At 38.7% G+C, this 19,544-nt stretch overlaps 2 protein-coding genes across 2 annotated transcripts in view; one reads left to right on the top strand and one right to left on the bottom strand.

Moving 5' to 3' along the window:
- Positions 1 to 16,572, bottom strand: part of LOC106964808 (acid-sensing ion channel 1-like) — a 79,479-nt gene extending 62,907 nt beyond the window's left edge. Inside the window, exons 1-2 of the mRNA XM_015060518.1 lie at positions 15,080 to 16,572; positions 7,155 to 7,350 (exon numbers count right to left, since the gene is read on the bottom strand). Coding sequence (XP_014916004.1) covers positions 7,155 to 7,350; positions 15,080 to 15,468 — 585 coding nt within the window. The 5' untranslated portion in view covers positions 15,469 to 16,572. The remainder of the gene's footprint in view (positions 1 to 7,154; positions 7,351 to 15,079) is intronic.
- Positions 16,573 to 17,225: 653 nt separating this feature from the next.
- spryd4 (SPRY domain containing 4) lies at positions 17,226 to 19,528 on the top strand. The gene is made up of 2 exons (XM_015060519.1): positions 17,226 to 17,650; positions 18,613 to 19,528. The coding sequence occupies exons 1-2, from the start codon at positions 17,380 to 17,382 to the stop codon at positions 19,152 to 19,154; spliced, it is 813 nt and encodes a 270-aa protein (XP_014916005.1). The 5' UTR covers positions 17,226 to 17,379; the 3' UTR covers positions 19,155 to 19,528.
- The last annotated feature ends 16 nt before the right edge of the window (positions 19,529 to 19,544 follow it).

Here is a 19,544-nt window from a genome sequence, read left to right as displayed (position 1 = left end):
ATTATCCTGTGGGGATAAATTTTTAGTCGGGGCTTAATGGGAAGATGAAACTGGACTAAATGCAGGAAAGCGCTGGTAGAAAACCTGCCAGAAGCTGCAAAAGATTTGAAAATGCTCACAACAGAAGAACAACTCTAAACCTACAACCAGAGCTAATTTACTAGAATGGCCCAGTCAAAGTTCAGACCAAACATGGCAAGACTTGAAAATTCACATTCAATGAACTTGAGATATTCTGCAAAGAAATGGACCAAAGTTTTATTCTCCAAAAAATCTAAAAAACTTATCACAATGTAAGCGTTTCATATCAGTCGATATTGATAATTATTGATTAGTTTTTTGGGGGTTTTAAATATCTTAAATATTCCCAAACTGGTGGCATTTTCCCTTTTATCCGCAATTTTCACTCCAAGATGTTGATTTTTTTTTATTATTTTTAAGCAGTTTTGAGGCACGGTGGCAAAACCTTAAACTGCTGCTGAGCAAGTTACTCAACACGTTGTTGCTAGGTAACCAAAGAGTGAGTGAGTTAGTTGTTGCTAAGTAACCAAAGAGTGAGTGAGTTAGTTGTTGCTAAGTAACCAAAGAGTGAGTGAGTGAGTTGATTCCAAAAACTTTTGTTAGCACACTAAAGCCTTTCCTCTGCCTACATTCCCCAGAATGCTGTGCGCTTCTGGATCAGAGTTCAGTGAAATTATTGAATATTATCTATTGATATTGATCATGTGTCTATAGATATTATTGATTTATTGTCCAGTCATAATCTCTTAATGCTTAAAGCTGGAAGGTAAAACCCACAAAAAAAGCATTTCCAGTCTTTCGTTGTTGATGTTTCCGATCTTACCTTGTTCCAGCTCATTTCTTGTCTTGCTGGCTTCATCAACAATCTCTCAATCTTTTCACCAAGAACCTCAGAAGCAGAGACATGCTCCATGGTCGCCCACTGCTGCTCGATTATCTCCGGCTGGAAATCCTCCAGTTTTCTCTGTTCAGAGTCACCCGGACCTCACGCTCCGTTTTCCCTCAATGATTCCCAGAACCTTTCTAGAACACAAATCTTTGCTTCATGTCATCTTCATCAACCAGTCTGGACCTCCATCCCTCTGTCACGTCAACCTTCGAACCTGGAACCACAAACCCGCTTCAACATTCATCCTCCTAAACTCCCTTGTCATTCTAAAATCTCCTCTCATCCTCAGATTTCGCTGAAATACGAACTCAGAGCTTCTCTGATTTGCACGTTCGTGATTTTAACTCATTTTACTATTCATTTTGAGGCCCATTTGTGATTCTCCATGTGGGTCAGGAAACTGTGATTGCTACAAAAGATGATTCTACAAACTATTTGCACAGAAAAGTCAAAAACAAATGCACAAATATAAAATAAAAATATTAAAATAACTTCACAAAATGTAGAAAGATTACTCCTGTTGTGAGACACGCTCTCTTTTCCAGCCAGTTTATAAATTACACAACGGTGTCCCTTTAACTGATGAAGCTATTATGTTGCACATCTGGTTTGGGTCTTGTAAAATTACCAAGCTCTTACCAAACAGAACATGAAATTAAAAAGGTACCAGATTTAATGTGTCGTTTATCAGATTCTGTCCCAAAACAAACACAAACGTGTCCAACATGGCCGCCAACGCTCCCTGTTTACCACGTCATCATCGTGCCTCGCTCACACTTCTGAATCTGACAGCTCAGCACTCTTTTCTGTCAAAGTCAGTGGGACGTTTTAGCGTATTAATGACTAAGATTTACAGGTTGGTAAATTTGGCAGCAGCTCCGTTTTTTAGTGCATTCATTAAAAGGAAAACATTCACTCCGATTTTAATTAAACTCAAGCTATATTTCCCCAAAAAAATTCTTAAACCTGTCAAGTCCAAACAATGACGGTGTAATTCTCCTCTGCAGGGACTCCACTTATCAACTGCAGCTAAAATATAATATATAAACCTCTTTTTTATATATATATATTAAAGAGGGTTTATACTCTTTATTTCAGTATTTGTTTAAAAATACTTTTTTTGTTGTTTTTTTTATCTTATTTATTTAAAACAGAGCAGATCCCGTTATATCACTGGGAGCTGATTCTGCGCTCTTTTAACAAACAGCATGAGGCAGAGTCTTATTGCCCTCGTTTCTCGGTTTGATCTTTTCACAAAGATCAGCCAGTTGGGATATGGCTCTTTCTTTATTCATCAGGCACATTGCCGTGGAACGCCGTAAAGATTAACAATGCCTCGCATCAAAGGCGGCCTTCAAAGGAGGTGTGTTTTACAGTTTGGTGGATGTGATGTGATGTAGATTAGAAAAGGATGATGAGAGGGAAGAAATCAAGACCTTAAACCTCTCCGGGGGCTGAGCACCTTTCCGCTGTCACTCTGTTCTCGCCAAATTTAATTTTCTCAGACCTTCCTTGCAGCATCTATTACATTTTGATAAAATGAAAAATAAAAAAGGAAAGGAATGGGAGAATCATTCTTGGACTGATCCAACTGCGAGAAGCTGTCATTATTTTCGATTTATTTGAAACACGGAGAGATCAGCGAGATGCTTCAGCAGGAATCAGAGGCGCGCCTCATGTTCCAGGCGGTCACGTCTCCACATTTCATATTTCAGCATCTGAAAGAGCCGAGGCAGAACTAATCAAATGTTGGAAAAGACGTGCCCATCGGTGCAGAGAAGTGATGCAACGGTCGGGTTAAGGAGACATGCTCTCTGCTCCGGCATCATTAAAGCACCACGCAACCACAAGCTTCCTCCCACGACTCAAAGGGACCGCTTGGTGGTGGAAATTATGCTTCCTGTTCTCACTTCAGGGGAAAACAAACTCATTAGAGGCCTTGTTGTGATGCAACTTGAAGACAAGTTAAACGGTGGTCACAGTTTAAGAAACTTTATTACTTTTGTCTGGAAAAGCAGCAAGCAGGAACACTGAGTTGCATTAGACAGAAGAACAGAAAACCAGTGGACATGCTCCAACATGCTAACTTCAGTTACAGTTCTCAACATTTCTTTATCGCAAAGGTTTTATGTCAAAGCATGTGCACCTCAGGTGTCAAACTCAAGGCCTGTGGGCCAAATCCGGCACGCCACAGCTTTTTGTGTGGCCCTCTAAATTCGAGACTAGACACTAAGTGAGCTTAAATATTATGCTTTCAGTCAAATCAATGCAGTGTTTATCTGTTTACTGCCAAATTATATCAATCTGTTGGGAGTTTATTGCAGTTTTTTCTCAAAAATTGTCAAAACTTTCTTACTTGTACTAAACAGCTGCCTCAGCTTTAATTGATGTCAAATTGCAGTCCATGAGCTAAACAGAAAAAATAAAAAGTCGCATTTACCGTCATAAATACGCGTAAATATTGCAAATATTGATTTTCATAGCAAAAAGAATCACAAAATCCAGGTGGGACTGAAAAGATGTTCAATAATATTATTTAATTTTAATAATTCATTGATATTTTAGCAGTTTGTGAACAGGTTTTATCAACACATTCTGGAACAACCGACCCTTTAAGAGCATTCACAATCTAGATTTGGCCCAAAATGAAAATGAGTTTGACACCGTTGATGTACAGAAATTGATTTAAAAAAAGTGAAGAATGTTTCTGCAAAATAAAACATTTCTCCCGTAATCAGGGTTATAATTTTTATTTGTGTAATTCACGTAGTTTTAATTGTGTTTGCTAGTTTGTATTAGTTATTATTAATTAAGTGCAGTTTAGCTTTTATTAAAACTTTATAAAAACTAACTAAAATTAAAACTAAAGTAGACTAAAGTAGCAGATTTAATTTTTTCATACTTTGGTTTTATTTTTCGGTGCTGAAAACAAACAGGTTAAAATGATTGTGTTGTGATTATATTTATATCATTTAGGTAATGATTACAACATTTCAACAAAAAATGTATTAAATTATTATTGGACAACCAAATGAGGTTTTCTCTCAGCTTTTGGTGTCACCATTTTGCAGACTAGCATAAAAACCGAATATGGACGACCGTAATTTCCAGCAGTGTAATAAAGCGATTCATAAGCACAAAATCAAAGGATATTTTATCTATCTATAATTTAAATATGTTTTAGTTTCATAAACACACAATATAGTTCCAGTTAGTAATAGTTTCCCTTTGAATTACTGTTTTTATTTATTTCAGTTTTCATTATTTTGTTAGTTTGTTAGTTAAATATGATAACCTTTCTCCTCATAAGCGAGTACATTTTGTCACATTGCAACCGCACACTTTTATTTTATTGTTAATTAATGGAAGTAGCAGAGAGCTGGTAAGGCTATGGAATAGAAAGCAGTCATGGTTGAGACTAGAAAGGACCCAAATGTAGAGAAAACTGTGGCTAAACAGAGTGCTTTAATAAAATAAGAGGAAGTTACAGGGAAAACTGCAGGGACAAAAGGTCATCGATTGTGGATAGTAAACGAAAGAACCGAGTGATGAATAATGAAAAACCAGGAACCTAAATACTGAGGCAGGGTGGAAAATCACAAAGGAACCAGATGAACTAATCAGAGGAAAAAGCAGGGAAATAAAGGAGGAGACTAATTAACGCAGAATGAGCTGAGATAAGACTTAATGATCCACAAACTGAAAAGCAAAAGGCCTGAAAATAATCTAAGATAAATCTAGATCCCTGTCTTTAACATTATTGTTTTGCACCCTACATAACTTTTGACAAATGTTGATTTTTATCTTCTTACTTTTCCATAAATATGTGCTTTGAGGAGTGTATAATCAAACAAACTCTAAATTTCGGATATTTCTTCTTCTTGGTAGGTTTACAAAGCGTAATATTGAGAAAATTCACTGAACAGATGTTCTTGAGAATTGGCAATTTGTTGAATTTTGAAGGCAATAGGTTACACTAAATTTTATTTAGATGTGTCAAACTAAAGGAGGATGAAAACAAATGTAAAGCTAAGATATTTTATTGGTGAAATAATTTTTATTCTCTACTCTTAGTTGGTCTATGTGACATACAAACCCAATAAAACGGAATAAGTTTAGTGTGGATGTAAGCAAAGTCAGTGGATAAAATCCAGTCAGAAAAAATAAGAAAACAGAAAGGACCTGCAATTTATATTAGATGTAATTAAGTTCACAGTGTAATTTTAGAGACTGTTTTCAAACACTGGGAATTAAGAACGTCTTTCAGCAGCTACACAGCACCAGGTGACAATGGGTGTTTTTGATTTTGGGTCATTTTGATGGTTAAAATGTTGGATTCAGTGTTTTAAACCAGCAGTGAACAAACAGCAGCGCTCAAGCAGGAGGGAATGCTCAGCAGCACCATAAGAGATAAAAGTTTTATCTCTTTGCACGTACAAAGAGTGAAAACAGAAACTATATTGTTAAAATGTAAGTGAGAAATAAGGAAATACTAAAAATGATCTAAAGAAGTATATGTTTTAATGATAACCCTATTAAAAATTAAACCACGTCCATGTTGACCAAATTTTTAAAAAGGAAGAGATCGCCATGCCTGGTTTGGATTTCTTTTTAGAAACTTTGCAACCCAGGTTAATTATCATCGGGACTTTAGGGATTTTCTTTGTTATAGAGGTGAAGAAAATCATCTGCATTTCCAAACACGCTCACAATCTGCAGCACGTAAAATATAACCTTAATTCTGCTTTGTACAACTCCACACTATGCTGGAAAGTATCTGCACTTTAGTTCTGGCTCCAGTAGTTATCCTGGTAAAACATCTGTGTGGGCAGATGTTAATAATATATCTAATTAATACCGCTTCAGTTTTAGGGGCGGCACATAAATTACACTGCCAAGGTGATGACTTAAGCATTCTAGTCTATGATCCGAGTTTAACCACCGTAATGTTTCTCAGTGACATTTCACAGACTGGTTGGAGAGTTTTAACAGTCAGAACCTCATCATTCATCACAGACCTCCATTTTAAAGTAAACAAACGCCGTGGTCGGCCTTTGATGAAACATTTCCACGAGAGAAAACAACGGAAATACTGCAGCACGATTAGGCGGGGTCCACTAAACATGTTTGCAACAAAGTCCAATGGAATAACTCTGAGATAACAGGAATTTGGTTAGGATGTTCAGGAAAAGCCCAGGAATCACCCAGGATCCAAAAGCAGCTGGAACAAGAGAGTGTTTTATACCACCAAGCACTGAGAGTGTAAACAGAAATAAGATGGTAAAAGCAGAAATGGCAGCTCCATTAAAGCAAAGTTTAATGATTAAAGGAGAAAAAAATTATGTTTCAAAGAGGTGATGGTGAGACTCTCAAACCCAAAATCACTGGACCAAGTAGCAAGGCGGTGCTAGCATGATGCTGTAGGCTGTTTTAGTGTGTTGCAAAGTGGGTGCAATGATAATTCAATAACTTCCTCCAGATTTTTCAGTTTCACTTCAAACCAACAGCAAAAAAAAAAAAAAAAAAAAACATTTAACTTCTTGACCATCATCCATTATTTAAAGGCCAGGTTCCGAAAACAACCAGTTTAAACGACAAGTTGATCAAACATTCAGGCACGATTATGTCAAATGTTTGATTAATACAAAAAGCAAATATTTAAAGGACATGAATCCAAATTTCACTCATTTTATATTCCAACTTATTTGGTCACCATATATACCAAAATTCTATTCTCACTGCTCAATTATTATTATTAGCTGCGTAATGACGTCACCCTTTAAAAACGATGGCTTGAAAAGATTATAACCATTAACATTAAAATGGCATTTATGACCGCAACCAGGGGTTGAAAACTTCTCACCATCTACTCAGAGTGAAATAATTCCTTGCAACCCATTTTGTATTTTATGCTTTCTAATGGTCCAGGACCTGAATAGCATCTATGAACAGAAAAAATATGAAAGTTTAAACCTTGTGATGTTTCATCTTTTCTGTTTTCTGGCCTCTACTGACCAGTCTCATTTGCTTGGGCTTTGGTTGGTTCTGAACATTGTGTGAAAAGCTAAAGAGGTAGAACAAAGAGGCTAACATGTAATGTGTGTGGAAAAAAATAAAAAAATAAAAAAAACGTTGGCTCTAATATTTGCAATCCAGCTTCCAAATATTTACTGGCAGCTCCTGACGGCCCTGATGCCGAGGGCTTACAGCCTTACAATAAACCCACTGGAGGAGAGAAACTCACCACTTTGAAGTGCTCCGGTCTGCACTCTGTGCCGTGGAAGTGGCAGGACAGCAGCATGTCGTTGAGGTTGTGGCCGGTGCGGTCGTAGAATTCCCGCATGTTGAAAGGTCTCGGCTTGAAGTTCTGGAAGTCGGTTTTGAGCTTCAGGCTCTCCAGAACACTCTCCTCCACCAGGTGTATGTCCCTGATCTCATACCTGGAGAAAGAGAGAGAGAGAAACAGAGAGGAAAAAGAGACATACTTATGGGGGAATTTTTCTGCCATAATCCAAGAGCACACATTTTCAGTTTGAAAGCAGGGTTTCATGTCTTTCTTCTCAAAGCTTGTAATGCTTTTACTAAACTAAAAACGTCTCTTCACGCCCAGACATAGCCTGCGTTCACACTGCAGCCTGACGTGACCCAATTCCGATTTTTTTTTTTTTTTACCGTGGCCGTTCAGGCTTCATGCGACCTGTGTGTGTTCTGCAGTGTGAACGGGCAAACGAGCTGAAAGGGTCCCGCATGCGCTGTAGAGGGCGCAATAACGTCAGCGTTCTCAGTGTTCTGCCAACCGCCATAAAAAGAAGAAGAGTTCTGTGTTTGCGGAAGTAAACATGGATGCTAACGGTGGAGCTTAGCTTACACATATGAAGTTGTTGTCCGACCGGAGCAGCATATTAACAACTTAATCCTCATTATAGTCCGTCGTGGTTGTTGTTTTTCTTCCCTCTTGCGCTTATCAGGACGCAATGGCCTCAGCGTTCTGCCCCATTTTACACTAAGCTTGCGCTAGCAGTGTGCTACTGATCGCTAACAGCTACTGACCTTATTAGGCAGGAGTTTGTTCACCCAATCAACTCCCTACGTCCAGTGGATGACGCAGGTTGTTACAATGGATAGCAACCACATAGGTACACCCATAGACATAATATAAGGTTTATAAGGTTTCTCTTATATTATGTCTATGGGTATACCCGCTACAGGGAAACAAACGCACCCAGTAGAACACTTTCATTCTATTGGCTGAGAGGTTGCCAGGCGACGGTGTATTTTGTTCGAGAAGCAAGAAGAGAGAAAGACATGAAGTCCTGCTTTCAAAATAAAAATGCAAGCAACAGTATTAAAAGTTTTGAGTACAAAAGACATGAAATCCCGCTTTCAGACTGAAAATGTGTGCAGAACTGAAAATATGTGCTCTTATGGCAGAAAAATTCCCCCATAGATATTCACTTTTATTTTACATGCATATTTAATGCCATTTAATTTAGCATGGGGTGATGAGTCTGCAGAATCCTGAAATAGAACAGTCACCTGCTTCTGAACAAAAAGTCAACCTCAGTTTCATTTTTCACACCGTCCAGAAAGGTTTCTAAGTTTTATCAGTAAACTTTTTCTCTGCTCAGCTGGAGCTTAAAATAATATTCCTGAATAAATCAAAAAGGACAGAAAACTGACTATAAAGCTCAACATGATGGTTTTTCTGTGGCATCTCGCTGCCTCTCAAATGGACGGGCTTTGCCAGAGTGGAACAGTTTATTGAACGTTTCATAATAAAGTTCAGACATAGACCCATAAACCCAGCCATCCAATCACTGACAATGCAGCAGCTCTGGGCTATACACAGTTACTCAGCTGAAGCCTCACCTATCTGGACCCTCAAGAAAGATGTGTTTGGGTTTGACTGGTGGCTCCTAAATTTTGTCTGACTGGGTTGCTTTAGCCAGGAGACATTTAGTTAAACTTTAATGGTTCAGCAGAATAACATGCTCAGAACTGAGTCTGGGTGAGTTATTAAAATCTGGAGTACGGTAAAGGGATTTTTTTTTTTTTTTTTTTTTTTGGAAGTGATGAAATCAGCAGTAAATATCAGTGCAGCTGGAGGCTCAGACCATCAGACAAACAAACACCCTGGAGTCCATTTCGCTGAGCGTCTGGCTGCGCTCCAAACGCTAATTAAAGGCTAACAAATCGAGACGAACAGATTTAAAACATCTTGTGAATCTAATCCGATGGTTTTTAGCAAGCAGGAGGAGCAAAGTGAAGGAATCAAATGTGTCGAGAGAACTTGGAAACAGCAGACTCAAAACGAAAACAAAAAAAAAATCTTAACGTCTCTCTGACATATCGGCTCCTTTTATTGACAACTAACTAAATCACATCTTCAGAAGCAGAGCTTTGAGCCACTCGTGAGTTTTACTGAGCATGAACCCAAAACAAGCAGTTGCCAAGCAAGAGCTAGCAGCCAAGTGTCTAATTACTAATGAACTCTTTGAATTTGGGCCTCATCAAATTAAAGCTGATTCTTGGCACTGTAACACAGAGTCCACTGTGTTAATCCCAATTGAAAGCGCTGCAGCACAGAGCCGGGGGAAGAAATGATGTGCAACTGTGTGTGTACTTTATTCTGGACTAAAACCGGCTCTTCAGCATAGTTGGTCCACTGTGCTCAGCAGCTAGAAGCTGGATTTTTAGAGCAATAATGATTGGATGATTTCAGATTATTCCAAAGTAACAAATATTTTTGTTGGAAACATCTACAGTGCCAGCCTTGTAAAAAAGAGGAGTTATGTATATGTTTTTTATTGGTATAGCTTAATCTCACAGCAAGAGTTTTGGAGTACATTTATTCAATGTCTCATATTTATAAATAAATGTTTGTAACAAATTATTGTTACAACCTTATACAACCTCGTTTGGCAATAATACAGCACTTAGACTTAAGTGATTTATAAACTAACATTAGTATTTTAAAGTCTGTTCTCTGAGTAACAGTGAGCCAGGAAGGACTTTAAAACTGAGGTGATTTGATCTATTTTCCTAGTTTTAGTGAGAACATGAGCAGCAGCGTTCTGGATCAGCTGCAGCTGCCTGATTGACTTTTTAGTCAGACCGGTGAGGACACTGCTGCAGTAATCAACACGACTAAAGATAAACACATTGCTGAGTTTCTCCGGATCATTAGTCCTTTTAATCCTGAAAATGTTCTTCAGGCGACAGAAGGCCGGCTTTGTACCTGTCTTTATGTGTCTCTGAAGGTTCAGATCAGTTTCTTTAGGTCCAAAAATAATTACTTCAGTTTTGTTTCTATTGACCTGAAGAAAGTTATGGTACGTCAAACTTATTAACTGCTATTGGTATTTATTGTTGTATGTTTATTATTATTACTTTATTTATTTAATATTTATCATTTATTTACTTATTTTAATTATTTTTGTGTGCTATGCTGGGTCAAACAAAATCTTCCCCTCAGGGGATCAATAAAGTCTTATCTTATCTTATCTTATCTTATCTTATCTTATCTTATCTTATCTTATCTTATCTTATCTTATCTTATCTTATCTTATCTTATCTTATCTTATCTTATCTTATGTCCATGCATTGTGAACCACTATGAACCCATGGTGGTAACTTAAAGTCAGTGCTGGTTCTGATAAGTTTCTGTCCTTCATATCCATCGCAACGTTTGGAGATTTAGAGCACAACCTGTTATTAAGTCACTAAAAAACAATTCTCAGCTCGCAGTTTTTTAAACCTGAATGATGGATTTTACTAAATGCTGTAATTATTTATTTCTGAGATTAAGCTTTATGTGTCACTACAAAGAACAACAAAAATTGTGAAGCGATATGCTTAGTGTGAGCCACTTTGGGTTGATTAGCAGTTCAAACAATACTGCTAAGCAGCACATTGTTAGCAAACTCACTCGACATGTTCACACCTGGCATTAATGTGTCTCCCAGCTAACACAAGGCGACAGCTCTGAGGACAGAACGCACCCAACGCTCCACAGGGCTCCGTTTAGATCAAATGCTTCTCTTCAGAGATGGTCTGCTCACAAGAGACGAATAAAAAAGGAATTTGAAATAGTTTCTGGACTGGGAGTTGAATCAAAATGCAGAACACCCAGTTAAAGAATAAAGAGATCAGTTTGATTAAAATAAAAAGGGGGAAACTCTTTCCTTTTACGGCATGATCGGGTTCGCAAAAACAAACAAGACAGCCATTGTGCTGGTGTGTTACAGCAAAACACATTCGCTGAGCACAGGGTTAGATATCTGTGTTGACTCATTCAATTTTCATGTAGTAGTTGTTGGCCAGATGATAATTGCTGTAATTGGCTGGTTTCCTGTAATGAGCCATGCTGGTGCACATTGATGAAGGTTTGCAACGCTAGACGTGCAAAATTTCAATCACAGCTCTTTGCAAGCAAATATCATCTACAGACAGGCTAATAATAATTGAGTAGTGACAATAGACAGTGTGTTTATTTTCATGCTCCAATGTGCATACAGTGTTCTGTTGACTTTGAGGTAGAATAGAAAATTACGGCATCTTGTTCACGCTTCAAGACAACATCTGGTATAAAACTAACATTTAGTGACACATACAGCTCTGGAAAAAAGGAAGAGACCATGAACTCGGTTCCTGAACTCTTCCTGAGTTAAAACACTAGTGTTGCTGTTTCTAAATAAAAATGAACTTGTTTTCTTTGCATTATTTGAGGTCTGAAAGCGCTGCATCTTTTTTGTTATTTTCACCATATCTCATTTTCTGCAAATAAATACTAATTTTTATAGGTATATGTTTGAGTAAAATGAACTTTGCTCTTTTATTCTATGAACTACTGACAACATGCCTCTGAAATTCCAAGAAAAATGTTGTATTTATTTGCACAAAATGAGATCTAAAGCAGGGCTTTCAGACCTCAAATAATGCAAAGAAATCAAGTTCATATTAATTTAGAAACAACAATAATAATGTTTTTACTCATATTACTCGTATTACTCAGGTTCATATACATTTATATTTATGAAGTTAGATAAATAGATAGGGAATGAGATAGATATCTCTCAAAATATAATGACGCAATATATTAAAAGTAGCAAAAACTGAAATTGTATAAAACAAAAAGTTGTTATTTACAAAGTTTGGACATTTTCCAACATCTCTGCATGTCACATAGTGCAGTTTTCAGCTGCATTTCTGTATTCAATCATTGTTTGCACCGCCTGCCGGTCTTTTTAAAGCTAAACGGCGCTGGAGACCCCTCACCACACGCAGCATTATTCTGAGGCGTGGGGAGATTTACTTTCATTGAATTGAACTGTTGGAGAAATCTGCACACGCTGCCTTGCTCTAAAAGAAAGCAGCATAACTATAAATGTTCCTGCACTTCACCCTGGCCGTGATCTCCCACCATGCTTTTATTCAAATGTCACCACTTTAATGTACTCACCAAAGAGCATAGTTTCATCTGAACCTAAACACTGGCACCATTGGAAAGCCTTTTAGAAATTCCTGTGTCATCAAGTGAAAGCAGTCCTCTGCTGGTTTGTTACAAAAGCCACCATTAATGCACTGCACGCATTTTTATTTAGTAGAAATTAGATCCAGCAGCTTGCTTTAATGAATTAATATCTGGCAACATGCTACATCTTACGTTTTATTGAAGTTCTTACAAAACTTAAAAGTTGTGACTTCTAACAGCAAAAGAGATTCATCAGCAAAAATGTTAATTTGGTTTATATCATAGATTGATGTTTTGTGACAGTGAGACTGGGCGAATCTGGAGGCTGTTTTTGTTGTTTGACTGAAAATAAAAAAAAAACTTAATTGGACAGAGGCGCTGAGTCTCCACCAGTTATAAATCAGACAAATCTGCCAGGAAGGCACTTATGAGATAAAATCCCAGAAGAACAAGCTGATGAAAACAGCCAAGACTGACCCTTCAGCGTGTGAGCAACTTAAATATCATGCCACAAGACATTTCCCAGACCAGTGGCTTTGATTGCCAGAGGTGGGCAGAGAGCAGTCATGAATGCATTTCAAGCCACAAGCACTTGTATTCCTGGCAGCTTGAACTGTCATTGCAGGGATTTTCTACCTTGGCAACAGAAGCAAAAATAATCTTAACAGATTACGGGGTAATATTTAAGATAAGTACAGGGATATGGATGCAGGGGAAAAAATCATGTTTATGCACCAAAACTTTGGAATAAACATTTAAATGTTCACTTTTGGATTTTTGCTAAAATTGCTAGATAGATGTGCATTGAAGACCAAGACAAAATATCCAAAGTGCTCTGAGCTTTAAACTGATTTTGTTTTTAGAAACTTGCTTGCTGCATCTGACACTTTGTTCTCCTGAAGTACTGAAGGCACTAAGTGAAGGAAACCATTTCGCTAATTGCGTCATTGTTGCTGCCTCTGTTGACATTTGGAAAAATATTACAGCACCAAAGGGCATGCAATCAAAAAGCTTCTACGGCTAAGACAAGCCTCTTGCCTCCCACTGTGAGATCTTTATTTCCTCTTGTGCTTCTTGGACATGATTTAAAAAAAAAAATGCTTTTCATGCTATCCATGCAAAACAAGAACAAAGAAACACCTTCCTTGTTAAAATCTTTAGCAGCTCAAGCAGGAGTGAATCTAACTGTGGATGAGAAGAGTTTCTCTGCAGCTTTGCACAAACACACTCTGAGATCAGAACGTGTGAATGGCAAAAACGCCCCGAGCATTTGCCGTTTCGCTTGAAATCAAAGAGGTCTTCCAGCTTGTTTTCCTGCTGTGGGCGCGTACAGTACGCGGTGCTGCTGCCAGCTCCTGCATCCAGAGCCTCCAGCTGAACCAACAAAACAGCTGGAGCCTCCTGATTATAATGGTTCACCCAATTCAAGAGAGACGAGCATGCTCTGCAGCCACCGGGTGACTGAGCAAGGTAGAGGAAGGCTGCAAAAAGGTGAAATTACAAGTGGGGGATTAATTACTTAAATCTTGTCTGAAGTAAATATATTGAACATAAGCTATTAATTCATTAGCAAAATTAAAAGGAATAATTTACCTGCAGATTTTCTGGTTTGACTTAAACCTGAAATGCACAATCTATGATCACCTTCCTCAAACATGCGGTCAGGTATTACATTACAAGAATCATTTTTTTAAAATAAACTTCTGTTTATTATATGGAGAGATAAATAAAAAAGCTTTACATTTACTTGTGTAAATGTAAAGCTCTCGATCTGGTTTCTAAGACTTTTGAGTCTGAGATGAATAATTGTTCTGTTAAAAGCTGAATAAGCCTCGATGAGTTTCCCAAATGTTTAATTAAAGCCAAAGTTTCAAGATAAGATTGAAACTTTAAATTCAAATAATCGACTATTCATTAGTCGATTATTACAAAGAAAGATTAAAGACGACTAAGGCAACTAAACCGTTTGTGAAAAATAGATGTTGGTCTTTATAAAGAAAGCTCTGAGACACTTTTCAAATAAAAGCTTCAATTTTTCTAAGAGGAAGATTTCACATTACTAATTAAACAAAACAGGCCATTAAGAAATTATTATGATGACCTTTCAAAATAAGACTTAATAATATTCTTAAAAATAAAAACCTCTGTTCATCTAGATTATTACGCTCAGATTACAAATACAACTAAATCGGATTATGATGGCATTTCAAAAATAAAACTAGTTGAACTAGACCTGATGTGAAGAAGAGTTTGTTTTGAGGGCTTTCAAAGTTAAGAGAGTCACCAAAACAAAAGTTTTGCCTTTTCATTGTTCAAGCAGATTGTGTTGTTTTCTTTCTTTTTTCTTTTTTTTTTTTGCTAAAGTATCCCGTACTAAAAGAGAACTGAACCAGTTCTTTGCCTTTAAACGGAGTTTCTTATTGTAAAACTGAAGTGAAGAAAAGAAGCTTAACAAGTCAAAAGTCTCACCTTTACAAGTTTTCCTGAGCAGCAGTTTCCTAATGAGCTTAAGACCCAAAGCTGATGCATGTCGGACTTAAAAAAAAAAAAAAAAACGCTATAATGGGGCAAAATATGCAAAATATTAAATTCTAATGTTATCTTATAAATTGACAAGAACCACAGCAACACAATGAAAGGCTGTAAGAGTTTTGGATTTGAAAGTGAAGCCTGTAACTGAGGTGAAATGTTGCTACCTGTTGTTGAGCAGGGCCAGCAGCTCCCCAACATAGAAGAGGTCGTTGCGGGTCAGCTGGCTGAAGCGGAACGCGTTCAGGTTGCAGAAGGTCACCGCCGGGAACGTCATGACCGGAGTCGAGACCTCGTCCAACTTGGTGACGTGCGGGTACTCGAGGTAGAAGTGGATCCGATCCACGCACACGTAGAGCAGGAAAGTCAGCGAGGCCAGGAAGAAGACGAGCCACAGGAACCGTTTGATCCAGAAGCGCTCGTAGGTGAAGATGTGGGAGATTCCGTGCAGGGTCGAGCTGTGCGCAAAAACTTCTATGGGTGGAGGCTGGTTCGAATCCAGTTCTTCCGGCTCCACTTTCAGATCCATCGTTAACAAGCGAGGGCTTGAATGCATCAAGTCAAAACTGGGAAAGTATTCCTTCAGCAGAGAGCAGCTCTGCTATCACCCTTCGGAGCGTGCGGAGGACCAGTCTTTGACCTGATGCAGTTTTGTCGCCATCACTCAGTCAGCTCTGCGTTTAAGCAAAACATTTTCTGCAAAGAGCACCGCCGAGCTGCCGGAGCCCGGGTCCATCAGCACAGCGCCACAGTCCCGATCTGCAGCTTTCTCAGCGGGAGAGGAGAAGTCGTGAATCGCTGGTCGATCATAAGTCCGGCGGAGCGCGGATAATTCCTGCACGCCAGCAAGAAGGAAACCTCGGAGCTTGGAGGCGGAAAGGAATATCTTTGGACACTTCAGCAGAAGTTGCTTCAACCCGTTAAATAAAGGCTGAATTTGTCCACTCTGGACGCCGTAGAGAGGAGTCGGTGGTCGGTGCTGACTGAGTCGTGCGGGCAGGTTGTGTTCCTCCGCTGCTGTGCGTGTGTCAGTCTGAGAGCGGACTGACGCTCCTCTGCTGTTTACCTGTCACTTTAGGTTTTTGTGGCTCCCACACACACGGCTGCACCAGTGGCTTCACAAACAAGCAATTTTAGCTGCAGTTACTTTTATTTATGTGTCAGAGAGCTGGCTGCGCGCACACGAATGATTAATTGGCTCAAAAGAGAAGAAAACGCAAACCTGATTTCCATGTGTGCAGAATATTTTCATGTGTGTGCGCTGCCATGGCTTCCTGCTTAGCTTTTGTTTTGGTTTGGTTAAACATCGGGTCAAAACGACCAAATGGTGGAAAAAGAGAGAAACGAGGAGGACAAAGAAAAGAGAGGGAGGGAAAAAAACTGAATGTCCCCGACAGAAAGTGAGTCATTTTAGGCAGCTAAGTGCGCGTACAGTGAGCATTTTGATTAAGTAATATTATCCACTGTCATCACTGAAAATTACCTAGGGTACACGATATGCTGGTGTTGATATTCTTCTCCAATTAACTCCAGGATAATATATGAATCTTTAAAGTGACAGTGTTTTGTAAAATCGACTGAATGTTGCATGAGGTCATAATGGTATTTTTTTCTTCAAAAACATACATGTGGTGTTGCCTTGATTACTTCATGAATGTTTGAGAAATCCTTTAATTTCCAGTAGCAAATATTGAGCTGTGCAAAAGGCCTGGGTGGACTTAGCCTCGCCTTTAAGGACGAAGCTCCTCCTTCCAGCAAAGCAGCAGGACATCTTCTTACTGTGAAGAGGGCATCTTCCATCAATGGTTTGCTTTAAAGCAGCTTAAAACATATTTCTTCTCAGGAGGTTTATTCTGTACAGTTGCATCAGATAAAGCAATTAGTTATTAGTCTACTGAGCTCTTGAGGAAAGATTAAATAAATTGTGGACTTGGATTTAAAAGGCATACACTTATCACATATTCATCTTATCTTTAAAAAAACGAAACTAGCTGGTTATTTTCAACTGACTTGAAAAATGTCGGTCAAGCAACAGGCAGATACAAATGTTCTAATGGTTATTTATAAAACCAATAAGCTACATTTTTTATGTATCTAGAAAAACTGTTAAACTTCCCTACTTTCTGAGTGCAACTAAACATAAAAAGAAAAACTGTGAGATAATTTCTGTTTGTCTTGCAGATAATTCCATAAAATGTACAAGATTTGGTGAGGAATTTTTCTTTTAAAAGCCAATAGCCTTATTCTTTTTTACTTCCATAATTATTTTTGATTTACTTCTAATATTATTTTACCTTTAGTCCTTTTGGATTGCTGTATGTCTTATCAAACTGACATGTTGTTAATTAATTTAAAAAATATTTTCAGTAGTAGGAAAAGCAAACTATCCAAGTAAATTGGTTTAAATATTGATATAAGCCCAGCTACAAATCAGTTTTTGTTTTCAAAAATTGGGACAGTCCTGTTTATGTGGCTGGCTGCTGTCAATGGTGCTGCTGTAGCGCAATGTTCCTCTCCGAGGCTGCAGAGGGCGCCAGAGCGCAAACGTCACTACCCCTACCAGCAGAAGGAAGAACGACATGTGAGCAGCAGCAGGAGGAAAAAGATGGCGATACCCATCAGGATCTCCCCTCTCTGTCGCTGGGCAGGGCGGACATTGTCCTCGCAGTCTGCGGGACACAGGCGGGAAGTCAGTCTGTCAGCGAAGAGGCGCTTTATATGCACATCAACGGGAAACCGTAAGTTCATGTTTTATAGAAGCTAGTTATTAGCAATGCTAATACAGAGCTTAATGTCCGATGTTATGCTCAGCTCAGTCTGAGAGCTATTCACAAAAGATTGTTATTGTTACCAGATTAGCCATCCTATTCATTTGCCCTTCATGTTAAAAAAAAAGCACAGCTTTATCTGGGAGTGCAAATCCAAAAACTTACAAAAACGAAGGGGGGGGAATCTTGACCTCAAAAGGGCAACAAAAGATCAAGGGTAGATTAAAAAGTTCATGTGACAAAAAACTGTCTTTAAAACGGGCCTATTAACAAGCATTTACTATATAAAAATATATATAAATACTGTTGACCTTAGTTGTAGCCACTCCCGCTGCACACCCATGGGTTCTTGTTGAAATACTGGACACGCTGTCCAATAATAGATGGAGCAGCTTGCTGCTGCATGTTGACACAATACTTGCAGAGACAAGTCCGCCAGTAGTTTTGTAACACACTTCATGCGGAGAGCTGGTCCTTGACTTTAAATAACAACTCTTAATATAGACATACTGTTTGGTGGATTTGACTATTTTGAATGGATGGTAATCTGCTTTGACTATAGCCTTACTGGTTTCTGTACAAATATGTAAATAATGACAAATTACACTAACATGATGGCTTCAAATTGACTTTTTACAGTTTTACAGGTAATTTGGATTTTTAAAAAAAGATAATCTAGTAATTCCCATGATTGCCATTACCACTATCTTACTTGAAAATGGTCTCAAAACAATCATTTTATGTCTATTGTGATAGCTTTTGGGCTAATTTATCGTCCAGCAAAATTAGTTATTGTGACAGGCTTGTACTTTTTGGGTAAAATGTACGGAGAACTTAGTTAATTCATAAATAACATGCATATAAAAAATGTCAATATTTAGATTTTTTACTATTAGTTAACACATTTATGTTTTTTTTAATTTTATTTCCAGACCTTCAGTTCAGACTCGATGAGCGCACGGCCCACAGCAGCCTGGATCTCTTCAAGAAAGACACGGGCATCATCTACCGCATGCTGGGCCTCGACCCCTCCCAGGTCCAAGACGACCCCGAGCGTTTCCGAGAGTGGGCCGTCGTGTTGGGCGACAAAACGATTAGCAGCGGACGACATTACTGGGAGGTCACGGTGAAAAAGTCCCAGGAGTTTCGTCTGGGGGTCGCGGAGGCGCTGATGTCCAGAGACGAGTGCGTGGGTACCAGCAGCTCCTCCTGGGTGTTTGGCTATGCTCAGAGGAAGTGGTTCGCCATGACCGGCAGTAAGGTGGTTCCTGTGACTCTGGTGGGGAAGCCGGACCGAGTGGGGATCCTGCTCGACTACGACGCCAGGTTCGTGGGGCTGGTGGACATCGAGAAGCCCAGAATCATTCACACACTCGCAGCTCGGTTCACGGCTCCCGTTTGCCCGGCGTTTGGGCTTTGGGATGGGGAAATCCTCACACACTCTGGTCTGGAGGAGCCAGACGGCCTGAAGTGAAGCTGGATTAACCCAGTTGACTGCCATGGATAATCAGGCAGCATTTATCAGTATCCTACATAACTGTGCAGGACAAACAGCAATAGGACTTATCTTCAAATGATGATTAATTACTGTGTAATTCAGCAAATCATCACTTTGAATAATACTAACTCATTCTGTGTGTGTTTTCTGCGTGTAATGGAACATTACCTCAGAGACTAAATGAGGAAACAAGGAACATGTGGTTAGATTTGAGAAATATTTGCTGCCAATTTTGTCTTATACACTGCATGCTGTGGTATTCTCCACAAATGTACTCCTTAAAACATCACAGAACTCCTCTGTGCTCATATTCAAACCATGTATTGTTTAATAAAATAACTTCACTGAAATTTTCCACATTTTTCT

This window comes from Poecilia latipinna, unplaced genomic scaffold, assembly GCF_001443285.1.
Source record: "Poecilia latipinna isolate Pla-1442-1.1 unplaced genomic scaffold, P_latipinna-1.0 Scaffold1722, whole genome shotgun sequence".
In the NCBI taxonomy this organism is placed as follows: Eukaryota; Metazoa; Chordata; class Actinopteri; order Cyprinodontiformes; family Poeciliidae; genus Poecilia; species Poecilia latipinna.
This window is presented reverse-complemented; position numbering and strand designations above follow the sequence as displayed.

Coding starts and splice junctions, on each gene's coding strand:
- spryd4 (XM_015060519.1), top strand. CDS start 17,380: ATGTGGCTGGCTGCTGTCAATGGTGCTGCTGTAGCGCAATGTTCCTCT. Junction 17,651..18,612: donor ATGCACATCAACGGGAAACC/GTAAGTTCATGT, acceptor TTTTATTTCCAG/ACCTTCAGTTCAGACTCGAT.